Source organism: Urocitellus parryii, chromosome 1, assembly GCF_045843805.1.
Source record: "Urocitellus parryii isolate mUroPar1 chromosome 1, mUroPar1.hap1, whole genome shotgun sequence".
Taxonomy (NCBI): domain Eukaryota; kingdom Metazoa; phylum Chordata; class Mammalia; order Rodentia; family Sciuridae; genus Urocitellus; species Urocitellus parryii.
Genome location: NC_135531.1, coordinates 272,847,272 through 272,866,422, shown reverse-complemented (window position 1 = coordinate 272,866,422; position 19,151 = coordinate 272,847,272). Strand labels below are relative to the sequence as shown.

The 19,151-nt window shown below is 40.3% G+C and overlaps 1 protein-coding gene and 1 non-coding gene across 2 annotated transcripts in view; one reads left to right on the top strand and one right to left on the bottom strand.

Annotated features, from left to right (window-relative positions):
* The window catches only part of Col4a4 (collagen type IV alpha 4 chain), a 114,086-nt gene that overhangs the window by 56,451 nt on the left and 38,484 nt on the right, over positions 1 to 19,151 (top strand). The window contains exons 24-34 of the mRNA XM_077790975.1: positions 510 to 693; positions 2,720 to 2,788; positions 4,512 to 4,619; positions 5,153 to 5,371; positions 7,306 to 7,467; positions 9,062 to 9,232; positions 9,781 to 9,924; positions 11,638 to 11,745; positions 13,015 to 13,196; positions 14,041 to 14,104; positions 16,796 to 16,870. Coding sequence (XP_077647101.1) covers positions 510 to 693; positions 2,720 to 2,788; positions 4,512 to 4,619; positions 5,153 to 5,371; positions 7,306 to 7,467; positions 9,062 to 9,232; positions 9,781 to 9,924; positions 11,638 to 11,745; positions 13,015 to 13,196; positions 14,041 to 14,104; positions 16,796 to 16,870 — 1,486 coding nt within the window. The remainder of the gene's footprint in view (positions 1 to 509; positions 694 to 2,719; positions 2,789 to 4,511; positions 4,620 to 5,152; positions 5,372 to 7,305; positions 7,468 to 9,061; positions 9,233 to 9,780; positions 9,925 to 11,637; positions 11,746 to 13,014; positions 13,197 to 14,040; positions 14,105 to 16,795; positions 16,871 to 19,151) is intronic.
* On the bottom strand, positions 1,654 to 1,785 carry LOC113197302 (small nucleolar RNA SNORA66). Its single transcript, XR_003302673.1, has one exon. It is a non-coding gene; the product is annotated as a small nucleolar RNA SNORA66 (small nucleolar RNA).

Below are 19,151 nucleotides of genomic sequence, written 5' to 3'. Positions count from 1 at the left end.
TAGACTGTCAAACAAAGGTCAAATTCTCATGCAGAAGGGGAAAAGATTTGTTCATTCTTTGCCCACAGATACAGAGGGTGATGGAGTGTACCCCTGTACCTTCACATAAGAATGCGGGCAAACAATTTCAAACACATAAGAAATCACTTGATTCATAAGCCCACCACATCCCTTGATTTACTTATTTCTAAATTGTATGATATTTGATATTAGAGAGCAGTTCTACATAAAATCTTTATTCTGTATTTAAGGTACATCATGCACCTGATTTTGTGTATTTGAGGGATAGCACACACATTCATATCATAGATATGTGAGTAAATATACAAAATGTATTTGTAAAATATTTGGAAGAATCAAAGTGAATGATTTTAAATTATACTTGCTACAGAATAACTGTCTCCTGGAATTAATGAACTTTTTACCTGTTTCTGTAGCCTACAATGACTACTTTTGAGTTCATGGACTTGCAAAGATTGGTAATTGATTTATGATGTAAACATTCCCAGGGGGATCATGAAGATGCAGCCCCAGGTGGTAAAGGTTTTCCTGGACTACCAGGCTCCCCTGGGAAAGCAGGACCTGTGGGGCCTCCAGGACTCGGATTTCCTGGTCCACCAGGAGAGAGAGGTCCACCAGGAGTTCCAGGCCACCCAGGTTTGAGGGGGCCCTCTGGCTTGAAGGGGCAGAAAGGTAATTTTGAATGCTTTTGTGGCAGAATATTAAGTGAAATTGTGAGAGCTATAGTGAGTCTCTGCTGGGCAAAGTGATTATGGGTATGGCTTATTAGATAAATAAAATTCTACCCAGGCACTCTCTGTATCTTGCAGGTAGTCAAGATTGCAATACAATCAATATTTAATGCAAATTCTTAAAATGCCTAGTTATCTTTATTGACTTATTTGTTTGGCATACTAAAATTGCTTTTCATTCATTTATCAGTATAAACTCATATAGTTTGACTATATTAAAATTATACACATATGTGCATATATATATTCAAAGTATCTATTTTTTGTTATCTTTTGAGATAATGCAATATATTTTAATAAAAGAAACACTAGTATGTCATTTAAAAGAATCATTGTCCATGAAAAACCAGTTGTAAGCATTCTGGGAAGAAAAAAAAGAGGATAATTTTATTTGACAGTTGTGTGACTTTCAGAGAATAAAATGATTTTCAGGGTTATAGCTGAAACTTTTAGGAAGGTGACCAAGAAAGTTTATTTAAAATTTCTTTTATAATGTACATATATCTTGGCCTACATTGTTAATTTTGAGATTTTAAAATAAAATAAATATTTGTTGCTTGCTTTGACAATATAGATTAACAAATACCTTTGTATTTGATAAGGTGTAAGTTTTTGTACATGATAAAGATGTAAGTCTAATGACCCCCAAAACTCCAGCATCATTTTTTTTAGGCAGGGGTACCAGGGATTGAACTCAGGGGCCCTCAACCACTGAGCCACATCCCCAGCCCTATTTTGTATTTTATTTAGAGACAGGGTCTCATTGAGTTGCTTAACCTCACAGTTGCTGAGGCTGGCTTTGAACTCACAATCCTCCTGTCTCAACCTCCTGAGCCGCTGGGATTACAGACTGCACCATTGTGCCTGGTGCATCATTTTTATTCATCTGATATTTTTTCCCCACTGTGCTAGATAGAATGGGCCACCTCAGTAACTTCTGAGGCTAATACATTCCTATTCTTGCAATTACTCTATCAAACACTGTTCCCTTAGTTTCTGCCATGTCATGCAGAGCTAGTGACAGATTTTTGTACTCATCTTGTATGTTTTGGATTTGAAAGTATATGTAGTAATAAATTGTGAGATATTCCTTTTACAAAAGAGACACCTTCAGTTCTAGTAGGATCTTGGAACTCCGAGGCACAGGCTTGAAGTCTTATTCTCCTCATCAATTAAAATGGGGATGATAACAGCTACATTGTTTAGTCATTAAAAGAACCAAAGACAATATATTTAAAGTACCTACACATGGCAGGCCCTCACTGAATGGTAGCTTTATTGGTGTCTAGTTCAGTCTCTTCATTTGTATAATTCTATATTGTGCAAACAAGTTGCCAACTCTCAACTCTGTTTTGGGACCTTGTGCTATTTCATGATTTGTTAAAGCTTCTGATTCTGTCATGTTAGATACCAAGGCCCTGTTAGTACAGATGCCTATGGATCTGTGAGCATATTGGTTTTTTCTAGATTATGGACACATACTTAGAAACAGTGTCTTTCTTATATTCATTATGCTGATAATGTTTCAGACAGCTGAAATTCAGATTTCAGGATAGTTCTCAAAATTCGATATAAAAGCATTTTTTTTTTTTTTTTTTTGGTCCCAGGTATTGAACCTTGGGCTGCTCAACCACTGAGCCACATCCCCAGCCTGTTTTGTTTTTGAGACAGGGTCTTACTAAATTGCTCAGGGTGCTAAGTTGCTGAGGCTGGCTTTGAACTTGTGATCACCCTGCCTCAGTCACCTGAGCCACTGGGATTACAGGCACACATCACTGAGCCCAGCTTGGATTAATGCAATTTAAGTAATATACTGAATGATACTTGGAAGTGTCATTCAGGTATTCCTTTGAATTCTACATGTGCAACATATAGGGAAACAGGTCTTAAGCAAGTTGTCACTGAGGCTTACCTTGCCTGGGACTCACCTTGCAGTTATGTAAATGACTCTCTTCTTTTCATTCCAGGTGACACCATCCTTTGTAATGTAACCTATCCTGGGAGGCCAGGCTCTCCGGGTTTTGATGGACCTCCAGGTACTATCTGTGAGGAGTTATTGTCTTATACACTTCCAGAGCAAAAGAACCAGCAAGACAGATAAACCAATAGCAAATCTTGACATCAAGTTAGAATATTTGTAAAATTATCATAATGTTTAAGGGCTAATGGGACTAGGGGAAAACAGCATTTGGAATAATTTATAGCTGGAACCCTAGCCTACTGGCTTGGGCACACTCTGAATGGGCTTTTCAAATTTTGGTGCACAGAATTTACCTTGATCTAATCACATATCAGCTACAGTGTCCTCTGAGAATTTTAAAGCTGTGTCTTCCTTTTCTTCCTTTTTCTGAAGAGGATCACTTGTTTATTGATTGTGATTTTCACTTCATTCAATTTTCCAAGAGGACATGCTTCTGATCAGACATATTCTGAAAAATCCCACATGCTTGTGTTCTTGATTGCACTTTCATGCATCTGCTTCATTTGAATCAATCACTTGTTCTTAGCTGAATTAAAGCCAAATCTGTATCAGGGATTTGGCCAAATTCATTTTTATTCTTTAGAGTCTACTTAAATCAACTCATTAAGCACTAGCAGAGTTTCTAAAGGTGATTTTTCTTGTCTTACGTCAATACAAAAAGTAGCTAAAGGTTAAATGGTGCCCAACTCTCTCTTGCCCTCTAGAGCCATTTACTTTTATCACAATGATGACAAATCTCAGTGAGCTACAGGGACACACATTTATTTTCTTTCTTATGGGTCTATAGGTTGGTGGGGATTCCACTGATCTAAGATGGAGTCTGTTGGCTTGGTTTCTGGCTCCAAGTTAAGTCCAGTTCTGCAGCACACAGCCATTGCAGAGCCCTCATGTGACTGCAGAAACGCAAGAGGACAGGCCCAGATTCACAGGCTGCCTTCATGCTTTGTATTGCATAATAGCTGTTAATGTCCAAAGCCAATCAAGCCCCACGTCAAAAGGCAGGAGGTAGTACACTCCATCAACCTTAAGGCAATGGTGAGAGTGTAGAAGTATGATTCTTTTTATCAGCGGAGTGAATAACTGCTGGGTAACTGACTGAATGAACATTCATTTCCTCTTCATACCTTGTCATGAATGGATAAAAAACGTTTCATTGTTTTCACCAGCCTTAGCTTCAAGGAAAGTGAACACTCACACTTCAGGTTGGTAGTTGGCCTTTCTTTGAAGCTCACAATTTGTAGGTTATATTAACTGAGATATCTCCTAGCAGGAAATCACAAACAATTTAAAATAAAATCTCAATTCCTTTTGCAGGCATTTGTGCCTATGCTTCACTTATGGATTGATGCAGTAAGATGCAGGGAAATAAATTTGGCCTTTATTGTGGTGCTTTCTCACCAGGTTAGATACTGACCATCACCTGGCCCTCCTACAAGAACAGATTAGGCCTGCAGATTTGCGTTTGAGACAAGGTAAAGGAGGATACCAAGAATTCATTTCAATGGTGATATTCATACAAAAAGTTTCAGGAAGAATCATTTACAGTACAGTTGCTGAGAAAGTACCTTAACAAAATCACTTTACAAAATACTTATTTGGAGGACATGGTTCATAAAATAATTTTGTAAACCAGAGAAGGCAATATCTTTGCTTCCATAAAATAGAAATATTCTAAAAGAGACATAAATGTAAAGAAAGAAACAACAACAAAAAAAACCCTCTTTGTTCCCATTTGATTTGTGTTTTTATTGAGCCTGTGTTTTGTTGCTATTGTTTAGGTCCGAAGGGATTTCCAGGTCCTCCGGGGGCTCCTGGACCAAGGTGTCCGGATGGGCAGAAAGGCCGACGGGGCAAACCAGGAATACCAGAAATACCAGGTCCACCTGGTAAATGAAGTACTTCTCTGCTTTGGGAATGTCTGTTGGGAACTTTTAAATATTTCTAAAAATGGGTGACTTTAAGAAAGTGTTCTAGGGGTTCCTCAGTAATGGGGAAATGTTTTTATCTTGATAAATTAGACCCTTACATGTGTTGGGATAATTTGTAGATTATAATAATCTTATAAACGTCAAGGCTCCTTCTACCTGGAAGCATGAGTTATAGGCTATTACGTGTTTATTATGTGGTTGAAACGTCTCAGTCCAGACAGAATGTTTTCCAGAGAAAGAAAGCAATGAGGGAAATGTCATTGGCTTATAGAAAATGCAAAGTTTAATTTATCTCCCTACTAAGGGTGTTAAAAAAAAAAACAACAACATTACCTACTAAGTTCTCTAAGGATTTCCTTTTAACCTTCTCCTAAGTATTAAGTCCATACTCCTGTAAATTTTAGAAGTGTGTTTTTATCAAATATCAGTCTTCTTATGTGCATTGGTGCTACACTGGTACACAACTACTAACTGTTTTTGTTGTTAAATAGGTTTTCGTGGTGACATGGGTGATCCAGGCTTGGGAGGTGAAAAGGGATCCTCCCTTATTGGGCCCCCGGGCCTTCCTGGGCCACCTGGAGCGAAAGGTCAGAAAGGAATTCCGGGAGATCCTACATTTGGCCCCCCAGGACCCCCTGGAGACAGAGGTCTTTCAGGACTTCCAGGGATGAAAGGACCCAAAGGCCAACCTGGATGCCCAGGGGCAGAAGGTAGGAGGGCCCTAAGGTCTCCAGCTCAGATTTGGAACAGGCCCTGAACAACGTTTAGACTATCTTTCTTTGGATAGCTAGAATCTAAATGTTTCACCAGCACCTTTCCTCACAGGTAGGCATTGATTACATTTCACACAACCTGCACCCCCTCAGTCGCCTTGGCCTTTTATTGGCTATTTTCAAGTGCAGGACAGCTGAACATGGCTGGGTCAACTCATTCCCACACAGCAACAATGCATGTCTGCCAGTGTTGACAGGGTGGGGGGACACTGGCCGCAGGTAGCCCCATTCCCTGGGGCTCCAGGTAGTCCAGGTGAGCAGGTCAGGCAGTGAAACTCAAGGTGGGAAGATGGTCTGGACACCGGTTCACAGCGTTTTCTGAAATCACTAAGGAATTTTCCAGGATCCAGCGTGGAGTTTGTAGGTTTTTATATATAAAAATACTCTGGGAGGTATCATTAAAATGACCACCTTCAGGTGGTCACCAGTCTTAAAACTTCTGACCCCTTACATGTGGGTCACAACTTCGCCGAGTTGGGTGAGGGTGATCTCAGTGTGCTCTACAGACCAGATGCTGCTCAGGGTCCTTTCCTAATTGTGCCAGTGTTGGTTAGGTATCCACTAGCACAGGTTAGTATAGTCAGTCCTCTCTATCCACACCCCTCATTCTCAGATTCAGCCAGCCATCAACCAAAAATATTCAGGGGAAAAAAAAAACTGCCCCTGTTCTGAATATGTACAGAACTTTTTTTTTGTCATAATTTCCTAAACAATCCAGTATATCAACTATTGGCATAGCCTTTATTATTGTATTAGGTATCCTAAGGAGTCTAGAGGTGATTTGAAGTGTATGGGAGCAAGTGTGTGCTTATATGCAAATACCAAGCCATTTTAATAACAAGAACTTGAGTCACTGTGGCTTTTGGTGTCTACAGGAAGTCTTGGAACCAATTCCCTGGGGATAACAGGGGCAACTGTATAGGGCAGATGGAGGGGACTGAGGAAATAAGTCCCTGTCTTTTCCCTCAGGGAGCTTACATGGTAGTTTGTAATTCAGAAATACTTACAAGCAAAAAAAAAAAAAAAAACCTGAAAAGCAGTAAGATCCTATAATACCACTTTCTCATTTAAAAACTGTATCCAAGGGAAATGTTCAATAGAAGATGAATGTTATACAAATGCTCTCATATTATCCATAGTGCAAGAAACATTGGAAACAATGAAGAGAGTTAAGTAAAACACACACATGTACGCACGCACGCACACACGCTCAAGAAATACTTTTCAATTATTATTACAAATCATATTTGTAAAGATTACAACAGGCAGAAAACATTTGCAGATTTAATGTGCATTGTTCACAAATTATTTTAATAATCCAATAGCTATGCACTGTCATTACTATTTTTTAAATGTAAACAAACGAACCAAAATACAATGAAAACAGAAAAATATATTTTTTTAGGCTCAGGTATGGAATTATGGTGCCTTTCTTTTTCTTTCGGAAGATGACGAACTGTGTTTCCAGTATAGAAATTTGACAGTATAAGTGATAAAATCTCTTACAAAATGCAAATTCATACAGTGCAAATTGGGTTTGTAAGTATTATAGAGATTTGGTGTAAAGCTTGCTGCAAAGGTAGAGGTTAATTAGAATCAGAAAGAACCATGTGGTTTCTTATTTGCATAGGTAACTGCTTTGCCACTCACATAACCTTATCAAGTAACTCACTTAGCAACGGTTGGTTTTTCCATTCATTTGGAGCTCACTGCATTTATGATAAGAAAAATCCATTTAGAAATTTAGCTCATTTGAGCCCTGAGTCCTGATGAAAAGTTTACTTCCAGGATTGACATGCATGGACAATTTATTACAGGCCATCTCTGTAGTCTGAAGCCATGAATGTCATGGAGGCATTTTATCATTTCAGGGGTAGCTGGTGTTCCTGGACTCCCAGGCCTGAAAGGTCCCAAAGGCAGAGGAGGAATTTCTGGATTTCCAGGTATCCCAGGGGAGCCTGGTCATTCCTGTGAGAGAGGTGTACCAGGAATTCCAGGCCAACCAGGACTCCCTGGGGCTCCAGGTAGTCCAGGTAAGTGTCAGCAGGTGTTGAGAAAACCTAGGGGGTCTGTGGTTTACCCTACTTAAAAATAAAAATATCTGTTCTTTTGATCTCTTATGGATCTTAGCAGAAACATGAGTATCAAATCAAAGACAAAACACTTTATTATTCCCGAGTTTCATGTTAGTTTATGTCCTTGCTCCATGTCACCCAAGTCCCATGGTACAGTGTGTGGGGGGCTGCATTCACAGTGGGTTGCATTAAATGAGGGAGATGCTGAGCCTAGGAACCACAACTCTGTAGCAGCCTGGAAAGTTCAAGGACAAGGCACCAGGGGTTTGAGGATCTGTTCCTCAGAGGTGTATGCTTGCATGAAGGAGAGCTCCCTCATACCTCTTTTTTTTAAACAATTTTTTTTAAATTTGTAGATGGACATAATACCTTTATTTGTTTATTTATTTTTATGTGGTAGTGAGGATTGAATCCAATCCTTCACACATATGAGGCAAGCACTCACCCCAGACCCCTCATACCTCTTTTACAAGTCACTAATCTTAGTCATGAGGTCTCTATCCTGATGACATTCACCTTCTAAAATCCCTACCTTTCAATACTATCCCACTGGCAGTTAAACTTTAACATGGATTTTGGAGAACTCATTCAGACCATAACAGGGGCTATTTCTAATATGATACTCATTTCATTATTCAGATTGTTGGTTCTATTATTGCAGCATGTTATTGCTTTTGTCCAAATGCAAGATGTGCCCACTTGAAAAATCTAAATAAGCTTGAGGCAAAACCTGCCACTACAGCCTTATCTCTAATGCCAGTAATGCTAGATGGTGCTGCTCTGATTTCTATAATTCTCTCATCACAGCTAACAGCCTACCTGGAGTTCACTTGGCCAGAGCTTCAAGAAGCACCTGAAAAGTTTTCTTCTAGCAATTTTGTTCTAGTAGTTTTTCTCCTTTAAAAGCACAGACAAATAAAATTTCGTTTTTAATGCCTAGCCATTTTCAATTAATTTTTTTTTGTAATCTTCACACATCCCTCCTGGGAAATATTTATTCACATTACCTCCCCTTCTTTTTGTAGCATCCAGAAAAGCATATTCTTAGGTGGATCAGAAGTTGCTCCATTATTTTAATTGATATTGTTTTGCTTTTATTTCATGGGACACAGCTAAATAATTATTCACATTACCTCCCCTTCTTTTTGTAGCATCCAGAAAAGCATATTCTTAGGTGGATCAGAAGTTGCTCCATTATTTTAATTGATATTGTTTTGCTTTTATTTCATGGGACACAGCTAAATAATTTGGGTGGTGGGTACCAGGGTTTGAACTCATGGGTACTCAACCACTGAGCCCCATCCCCAACTCTATCTTGTATTTTATTTAGAGACAGGGTCTCACTGAGTTGCTTAGTGCCTCACTTTTGCTGAGGCTGGCTTTGAACACATGATCCTCCTGTCTCGACCTCCCAAGCTGGTGGGATTACAGGCGTGAGCCAGGGCGCCTGGCCCACAGATACATAATTTAAGCTTCTATGAGTATGGGTTTGCTGTACATGTGTGAAGCCAGCTTTCCATTCACCCCTTGTCTTCACTGTGGTTTTTCTCAGGAGCCCCAGGTTGGAAAGGGCAGCAAGGAGATATGGGGCCTCCTGGGCCAGCTGGAATGAAGGGCCTCCCTGGGCTCCCAGGATTGCCAGGGGCAGATGGACTCCCAGGACCTCCAGGAATCCCAGGACCCTTTGGGGAAGATGGGCTGCCTGGTCTTCCAGGCCCAAAGGGTAAATAGTGCTTTTCCATGATCTCTCCCCATTTTATAAACTTGAAATCCACTGGCAAGTAAAGCCCTTCTGTATGACCAGACTCAAGAATTTACTGTTCTGTCAGCTTGACTTTGTCTTTCTAGTAATGATGTCTTCCTTCTTCTTGCCCCTGCATTGTTATTTCCAGTGGCAGAATGTCCTAGTGTAGGAAAACGGGGAAAGGACCCACAAACACTTCAGCTCAGAGGACTGGTCACCAATACAGCCCTTGGTCAGGGTTAATGCATGTCTTCATCCTTAGCCCACCCCCTGGTCCTCTTAAAGCCCTGTGGGATCAGGACCAAGAATCATCAGGGCCTCCATGTCAGGTCTGGAGGGTAGAAAGTAGGACTGGGTGAAGGAGCAGAGCTATTAAAGGCAGTAGAGTTGACAACGGTTGTTTACTGTCCCTGCAAACTCCGTTAGGTGTGGAGTACACATTTCTCCAGGGACTGCGAGAGCCCAGACACCAGAACCACAGCAGCCTTACAATGCTTTCCTAAAAACCCACGTTCTCCTTCCATCAGGACCCCAGGGGCTGCCTGGCTTCGTAGGTTTTCCCGGAGAGAGAGGAAAGCCAGGTCCTGAAGGACAACATGGCAGAAAGGGAGAGACTGGAGACAAGGGCTGGCCTGGCTTCCCGGGAGAGCAGGGGGCAAGAGGTGTCAAAGGTAAGTGCTCTTAACAACACAGCCAGGCACAATGTTTGTTTCTGGTATTTGATCAGAACTTATAAATATGACCTCTGAAAAATAAAATGGGACTAATCTATGGTTTAGATTCCCCTTCTTTTTAGCTTTGCAGTATATTGTTTCAAAATTTTAAACAAAATTCGTTTTTCTTACCTTTTAACTGTATTGCCTGCAACTATGGTAAATGAATTGCTCTATTATTAGGAAAAAAATAATCAGTGGTTCGTAACACATGGACTTATAGATGGTGGGTTTCAGAGAACTTTCTCAGCTGTTGGAAGCCCCTGTCCCCCAACTTCTGTTTCAATTAAACCAGGGATTGGTAGCCTGTTTCTGTAAAGAGCATGACAGATGATATTTCAGGTGAGCAGAAGCCAGAGGCAACACACAGAAGTAAAATACAATCTTCCAGGGCATTTTTACTTCTGGACACTGAAATTTGAATTTCATATTACTTTCACAAATTTATATATGATTTTCACAAAATATTGTTTTGTGCTTTCTGTCTTTGAGTCCTGCCCCATTCCCCTGCAACCATTTAAAAGTGTAAAAACCATTCCCAGCTCTTGGTTGTACAAGAACTGGCAGCAGGAGGGATGTGGCCTGTGGGCTGTAGTTTGCAGACCTCTGGACTAGAATGAGCTGATTTTCATCTGTGCCTTGAGTTCAGTTGCCCCCAAGTTTCATTTAAAGAAAGAGTCTCATCACTATGAAAAAAAAAATTAAGTTTCAAGAGCACTGACTCCAATGTCCTGTATCCCTCCTGGCTCAAAGTTTACTTTTACCACTCAATCCTGAGGCTGCATTGGGTAAAGGTAACATTTCCAGTGTCAAGAAGAACTTTTGGGCATTTTTAGAAACAAGACTTTGGCCCTTAAAGCTCTATGGGTACATAGTCTCATATTTCATTTAAATGACCTCTTCTTTTTAGTTGACCCATCCTCCTATTTTTTGTTTTATATTACCAGCTTACAAGTTGCTTTCATCGACCCACGAGTCTAAAAGTCACTCTTTTCTTACCTTAGATAAGTGATGTTTGCAAAGTTCCAATTATTCCAATAGAAATTAAAAACTGGATGAAGGCCAGTGATGTGGTGATAAACAGGCTCTTTAAAATTTTCTTTTTGAAATGTCCAACGTGGCTGACCAAGATGGTACAAATACTCTGACTGAAACATAAATAATCATCCAAGGCTGATCTGAACTGCAAAGAGCTTAGCAGCCACTGGACAGTGTTGGCAAAGTTTTCCTACCTTTTGGAAGTCTCTGGAAAACCATATTAAAACATGTGTCTATTCTGTCAATGTAAAGAAAATAAACAGAGGGTGTTAATGAAGGGGAAGAGATGGAGCCAGAAATGAGAGATGAGCAATTCAGATTTTACAGAACAGACAGACAGTTTTGTAGACTGGAGTTTTTCAAACCTGTCTGAACTCATTGAAGACTCTGGGACCTGTTTGGCTGAACTTAGCAGACATTCTGTGGTCCCTAAGGGGCTGGACCAGCAGGGACAGGAATGCGGAAGGAGCAGTCCTTCCTTCAGATGGTCAAAGCTGGTGAAATTGTGCATCCTGTCAACTCTAGTGCAGTGGAATGGGGTTAGTGTTTAATGGTGGCTGGTAACCTGAGGGTGAAGTGAGCAACAGACAAGGTACAGGTGTGGTGTGTGTTTTTTCTCTGGCATTACTACAGGAGCAAGAGGACCTCCTGGAAATGAAGGAGAGATGGCCATCATTTCCCCAAAGGGGAAAACTGGTGATCCTGGGCCTCCTGGGGATAATGGCTTCCCAGGAGAGAGAGGTAAACAAACATTCAAGGTTTCTTTTTTCCCCCATATTTTTTATTGTACATAATAGTGGGATTCATTATTACATACGCATGCATGCACACATTATCACTATGTAACGTCCAATATCATTCCCCAGTATTTCCTCTTTCCCTCCCCTTCCCCTCCCTCTGGTTCCTTTTGTCTATTGATCTCCTTTTGATTTTCATGAGCTCCCACTCTCCTCATCTTTCTTTTCCATTTTCCTCTCTAGTTTCCATAGGAGAGAAAACCTCAATATGACCCTTGACTTTCTGAATTCGAAATATTTTGCTTAATGTACTGTTAACAAGTTCCATCCATTTTCCTGCAAATGACATAATTTAATTCTTATTGAATAAAACTTCATTGTGTATATATGTCACATTTCATAGTTTGACTATTGTGTTGTGCTTCTATACATGGGCATGCATGTCATCTTTACAGGTAATTCAAGTGAACTCTTACACTAACATGGAGATCAGGAAAGATAATTTCTTAGATAAAATTACACATTAATGAACTTTGTGATGCTTTTTTTTTATTTTCTGTGCTAACACTTAACTAAAGCTCTTACATATTTATAGATTCGGATAGATTGGGATATTCCAAACTAGGATCAACTTGAGATACATATAAATTACTGGAGTCAGGTTTAAAGTACTTCTGTTTGTAGTCATTGATGTTAAATTGAATAGTATTCAATATCCAGGTCACTTTGGTGTCTCTCAGAGCTCAGTGTGCATACAAATCACCAGAGGATCTTATGAAATTCAGATTCTGACTCCACAGGCCTGAGGCCTCCAGGGATGCTGTCTTTCTAACAAGCACCCCTTTGCCATGATGCTAGTCCTTAGAAAAATTGCATAGAAAGGATTTTGACAACCACATTTGTGTTTTCTAGCAAGTTCAGGCTTAATCTGCATGAAGCCTGGGTTCTTGCCTTGGCTCTCTCTTTGACCAGTTGCCAGGGGAAAATGTTTCAACTTCTCTGCTAAGTTCTTCCTTATTTGCAAAGTGAGTGTATTGGAGCCAATAACCCTGCACACTTTGTCCTTCTTCTGGTAGTCCTGAATCTGTTCCTGGACAGCCTCTTTCACAGTGAGGTCATGGACATCAAAAACCATGGAGATGTGGTTTAGTGCAAGTCAGGATTTCCAATGCCTTTGACTTCGTCTTTTAAAAGTAGGACTGAGCCCTTTGGCACAACTATTGTCTAGCTCAAAATTTTGGCCAAAAGGTTTATAATCTTCCATTCTCATCAGGTGATACAGGAAGTCCTGGAATGCAAGGGAGAAGAGGAGAGCCAGGAAGATATGGCCCACCTGGATTCCACAGAGGGGAGCCTGGTCGAAATGGGCAGCATGGGCTTCCTGGACCCCCTGGTCCTCCAGGCTCACCTGGCCTCAGAGGGATCATTGGCTTTCCAGGGTTTCCAGGAGACCAGGTAAGGGTTTACTGCTGCAAGAGAGAGGAAACAATAAAACCTTTCTGCTCTTAGAATCCCATAAGGAGCCCTGATTGGCCAGTGTACATCATTTCCCTTTCATAGGCTGTTGGAATGTAAGGGATCACAGAAGGAGGCATGGAGTCCTCTGGAAGGCCATGGTATAACTTAAATTAAATTCCTGACCCATGCTCATGCCTGGTTCCGCTACTATAGATGAGCAAGTCACATACTCCAGCCAGCTGTAAGCACCTCCTTAGAGACTCGCCACATGGCTGTTGGTTCAGCAGGATGAAAGGTTATCCTGAAAAAGCACCCAAATTATGATTTCTAATCCTCCTTATCATATTTTGCTTTAACACATTTGGTATTCATAATCATAAGTAACATACTCTTGGAGAACCATAATATATAACAAATGTAGTAGACTGTATCATACTTCTTGAAAATGTATAACAACTCAGTATCCATCTTTGTGGATAAAATGGAGTTTTAAAGTTTATGGTATAACAGGACTTCTAATTCTATTTTAGTTAATATTGATTTGTTCATTCAAAACCTAAAATTCAAGTCTTATGGTACAACTACTGTTCTGTAAGCATGAATAGAGGATGGTATCCTAATTGTTGACATTAATAGCTCTAATTCTGGAGGAGTTTTATTGACTTTTGAAAACTAGACACATGTGATAGTATGCTTGCAATGCACTTCCAATTTTCTTTACCATTGCAAATTACAAAAAAACAAATTGATATCAGACAATTATAACCGGATCCTGTCATACCTGTGCCACTTGCATTGGAAACCCAAGTAAGGTCTTATTTTTGTTTCATTAAATTGTTAGGGTGAGCCGGGCTATCCAGGCCCCCCTGGATTTTCAGGAATTGATGGAGCAAGAGGACCCAAAGGTATGATTTGGAAACACAGTAGATGCCTGTCAAGCTCATAATCCTGGGTGCTTGCACACTGTGGATGGTCATCTTTTGCATGATAAATGAAGTGTATCAGACAAACTGGAACATCCAAGGGACTCTCCTCAGAGAGGGTTCTCATTTGTCACTCAGATCCAAGGGTTCTAGACAGGAGGTGTCTGCAGACTCAGCTGAGTGACTTGAACCAGATTCCAAGGTAAAATACGAATGAATGAACCACCTAAGATCTTCTCTAATCTTCTCGGCTGCTCCCACCCCCTCAGTGGGGTCTGAACAGCAGAACATGTAGTAACCACAGCCCTCCAAGGGGCAGCTTGGGTGCAAGGAGACCAGCTCCACACCTGTGGGCCGTGTCCCCATTGGTTAGAAGCCCCATGTCCCACAGGAGCCAGTCTTTCTTCTAAGGACTTACTTCATAAGCTCAGCTATTAGGGTTCCATGGCTTCCCGAACCAGATATAATTTATAATTGTTTTTAACATAAGCCAAGAGCCAGCAATTTATTTTTCCCCCCAAATAAAGAACCAGATGATAAAAACTATCAGCTCTGAGGGACCTGACCTCAGGCACAACTACTGTACTGTGCTCTTGTAATATGAAAGCATCTCTAGCCAGGATGTGAACAAGGGGGTAGGGTTAGATCCCAATAAAAATTCATTTACAAAATAAATAAAGTAGGAGACTGGATTCGGCCTCACAGGTCTCAGTTTATCTCGTGCCAAAACTAATGTTGCCTGGTAAACACAACTGACAGTGCACCTTCATCAGGTTTTGGGGGAAAGTGAAATTGAAAGTTTAAAAATGGTGGAAAAAAACTCTCAGAAAAAGAGATGTTTCACTTACCCTTTGTTAGGACAAACCAACAGATAAACAAAAATCAGAATATCTTAAATTACAATGTTTGCGTAAAAGCTTTCATAGTTTCACTCTGGGTATATCAGTAAGTTAATATATTTCTTTACATCTATTTTAACCTGGTTCATCTTTTAAACCTTAGCCTTAACCTCACTGTGTGATTTCACAGGTCTGACATGCAGATATATATTTACTTTAATATACTTTCTAAGTTTTTCATTTTATTTGTTCTTTTTTAGATAAACTTGACAGTAGAATGGATGCTGGCATATCATACATACCTGGAGTAACTTATTCTAATTAGGATCCAATTCTTATGGTTGTACATGATGCCGAGTAATCCTAGTTGTGTGTTCAAATACAAGGCTAGGAAAGTTATATTCAATTAATTCTACTGTCCTTTTAATTCCCTTTCCTCCTCCAATGCAAATTAAAATAAAAAAAAACTTTAAACCATGAAATACTAATTAATGAGCCACCTAAGATCTTCTCAAATCTGATAAGACATGTGAGATGCTTTATAAATGATAATTACTGTAAGCAAACATACTCATTCAGTGAAAGCACTTTGATCTCTTTTCCAGAAATGATCACAAATAGGAACATTTTAAATTTGATTTTGATGGTTTAAGCCTTCAGCATTCAGAAATCGTTCCTCCTGTGCTCACTGATGAGTGTATGATAGTCCCTTTGTCTCTCTCCTTCACAGTACATAGCTACCTCTTCTTGCTTCTTTTGTACCTGTGTGAGGCCATGTTTGCAAGGAGGTAAAGTGACATGAATCTAAAAAGAAAAAGCTATCTCAGCAACCCACCAACAGGAGACACAGTTCTGTCAGACTGGAATGCTCAGCTCAGGCCCTTAGGCAATGCATGGGGTCTTGCTTTTTTTTCCTCCATGGTCTGGTTCTTTAACTTATCTCTCTACCAACTGGTTTCATCACCACCTATTTAGTATCTTTTGGGGGCCTTTCTGGATATGGTTGGATTGTACTCCAACATGTTCTACATTGATCGACTCATGATAATCCTCTGGGTTTCTGCCCCAGTAGTCCAGGATCCCCAATCCTCAGTTTTTAATTCCAACTTCTCAAGGAAAGACTGGCTGAGTGTCATACACCAGATCCCAATCCCTTGAGCAATTAACCATGATTAAGAGTGGGGTCAGGTGCAAGCATCATGGCCACAAGGCCTGAGTGGGCTCTCTTAGAAGAGAGCATTAGTGGGCAGGTACTAACTACTTTCCTGATTCTCTCATAACCCCTCCTATTGTCTGGCTCTCCCCTCCCACTCCACTTTGAGTCCCTCACTTAAACTGGCTCCCAGCTATAATGTAAGTCTTTGTATCTGGAATTAGACCAGCAGAGATGAATACAGGAGGCACTGTCCACAGTGGCCTTTAGGTGTGCATCTCTTGTGAAGTCTTCAATAAAACACGCCTTCGTCATATTATGTTTTATAAGGACACTGAGCTGAGCTTCCTTGTAAGAGAGCTGGAAATGTGATTGCCGCATCTGAAGCAGTGGCGATCTCTGCATTTGTTTCTAAAACATAATCACAGAATCACACCATGCTGGAGTAATTTCTTAAAAAGAAACCTAAGTTTGAAAATCAATATTATGGTTTCTTATGATCATTATGAACCATGAAATCATGCGTCCATTTTTAGGAAAAAAAAAATGTAGGTTTTAAAAAAAAATCTGACCCTGGAAACTTTGAATATAGTTTATAAAGACAAACATGAAATTTATTAAGTCACTTGTGTGAAACTAAATTTAATTTTCTTAATGTTCTGTGTACTTTATCACTCACAGGAAGCAAAGGTGAGCCTGCCAGCCATCGTGGCCCACCTGGTCCTAAGGGTGACCCAGGCAGCCCTGGATGTCAAGGTATAGCTGCATGTTTTTCTTATTAAAACAACAAAAAAAGTACCTTAGTTTGAAAAATAAAACCATTACTTTTATCCTTCAAGCTGGCAATGGTTGTATCAGTGTTTTCTTTCCTCTTTGCCCATTAAATTACATAGCAGAAGGATTGTGTGTAATGCTGCCCTGGCACCCCTGGTCTGGTGGACGAAAGGATCACACCCCACGGATTCTGTATTCTATCATGCTCATGTGACCATTGACGCTGACATGACAATACACTCCCCCGGGCATGCCTATATTTTGACAAAAGTCAAAGGTGAATATTGCAAGCAATTAAAATTGGCACCATGTGCAACCTCTGCAGTTTAACAGGGCCACAGGTTCTGCTCACAGTCCTCGGTCTCCTACTGAGAACGGCATACAAGAATGCAAGGGAAGCACACCATTGTGGAGCTATCAATGAATCTACTACAGTTTATGAAAAATCAGTCCAAACCGAACAAATACCAGACCTCATAGTCAACAAGAGCTCTAAGCCATTCAAACAATGATATTTTGTTTTCACTCACAAGTTATGTGGAATGCCTCAGAAGGAAGTATGATGAACCAGTGAGCCCCTGCCCTCCTTTGAGGACACTGCCTGCTACAGGAATGCCCTGTGGCAGAGGGGAAGTAGTGCTTTGCATAGCTCCATCCCTTTTAAGGAAAGGGAGGAGCATTTGCATTCAAGCCAACAGAACAGAACCCCCCAAAGGAGGGGGGGTTGTCTTAGGATATTTTGTTACCTTGCTTTCTACTCATGTGTTTACCTTTCAGAAAATGTTGAGTATAAATTTCTACTTCCTTTATGGATCCTATGGGAGCACACATCAATCTTTAGAATATGCATGCCATTTGTGAGCATGGTGGCACATACCTGTTTTCCCAGGAACTTGGGAAGCTGAGGCAGGAGGCTGAAGCCAGTCCCCATAATTTAGCAAGACACTGTCTCAAAATAAAAACTTTAAAAGAAAGGCCTAGGGGTGTAGAGGTTGCTGGGAAAGTGCCCCTGGGTTCAATTCCCAGTACCCAAAACAAACATTGATTTAGGAATTCTACTCCTCAGAATTTATCTTAAGTCAGCAATCAGAAAAGTTGACAAAGATGCATGCACAGGAACACCCACTTCATGGATAGAAGAAATGTTTATCTACAGATGATTACTCAAATGGCTTTTTTCCAAGAGCATTCAGCTGACAATGGTGAGATTAAAAACCAGGTTTAAGCCAGGCACAACGGTACACACCTGTAATACCAGCAGCTTGGGAGTTTGAGGCAGGAGGACTGTGTGTTCAAAGCCAGCCTCAGCAAAAGTGAAGGCACTAAGTAACTCAGTGAGACCCTGTCTCTAAATAAAATACAAAATAGGGCTGGGGACGTGGCTCAGTGGTTGAGTGCCCCTGAGTTCAATCCCCAGTACACACACTCCCAACAAAAAAGACCAGGTTTGTATTTACATGGGCCCCTTTAAATTAAAATATTTTATATTAATAAATTTGTACATTAAAGTTTCCCTTACTGACAGCCATGCCTTAGTTCATATAACAGAAGCTATGTCTAAGCTGAACTATTACAGAAAATTTTATTTTCTTTGTTTTTGTACCAAATTGAAGTTTAAAAGGAAAAAAAAAAACAAGCTATTTGGGGACAAAACCTCCTGTCCCACAATCCTTTCTCTCCCTTTCATATGAGTCTTTTATCTCTTACACAAACATGTGCATTGAGATAGCACAATATTTTAACTGAAATGTATAACTTAAATATATAGTTGGTGGTCAGCATCGTGGGGGTTCATAATAATGCCAGAGAAGCTTCTGAGCCAAGGTCTGTCTCTACCCTCACTGTGGTAGCTTTGGATGGGTCCATTGTCTTCTCTGCTCAATTTCCTCAACATATTACAAGTTTGTTCTGAGGATCAAATAAGATACTTTGAAATAAGTTTGGGGACTAAAGATGACTCCACAGTTGTAAAGAGCAGTTATCTTCACCAACAGGCCAGACAAACGTGAGAAGATTTTTCCATGCTCATTGGTACTTTGATGGTAAACCAGGCAGATACACCATTTTATAAGCGCAAAGTAGTCCAAACTGGAGGCCTTTGATATTACCTAGTATTTTAAGTCAAAAATCATGAGTCTGAGTTATTTCACACTTAGACTTTTGCAGGATATTTGTGCTAGCCTACTTGGCCTGGTGTCCTGTGATTACTGCCCTGTAAAGTGTTCCCTTTCTTACATGCGGTGACTTCAGCTTAGAATTTTAA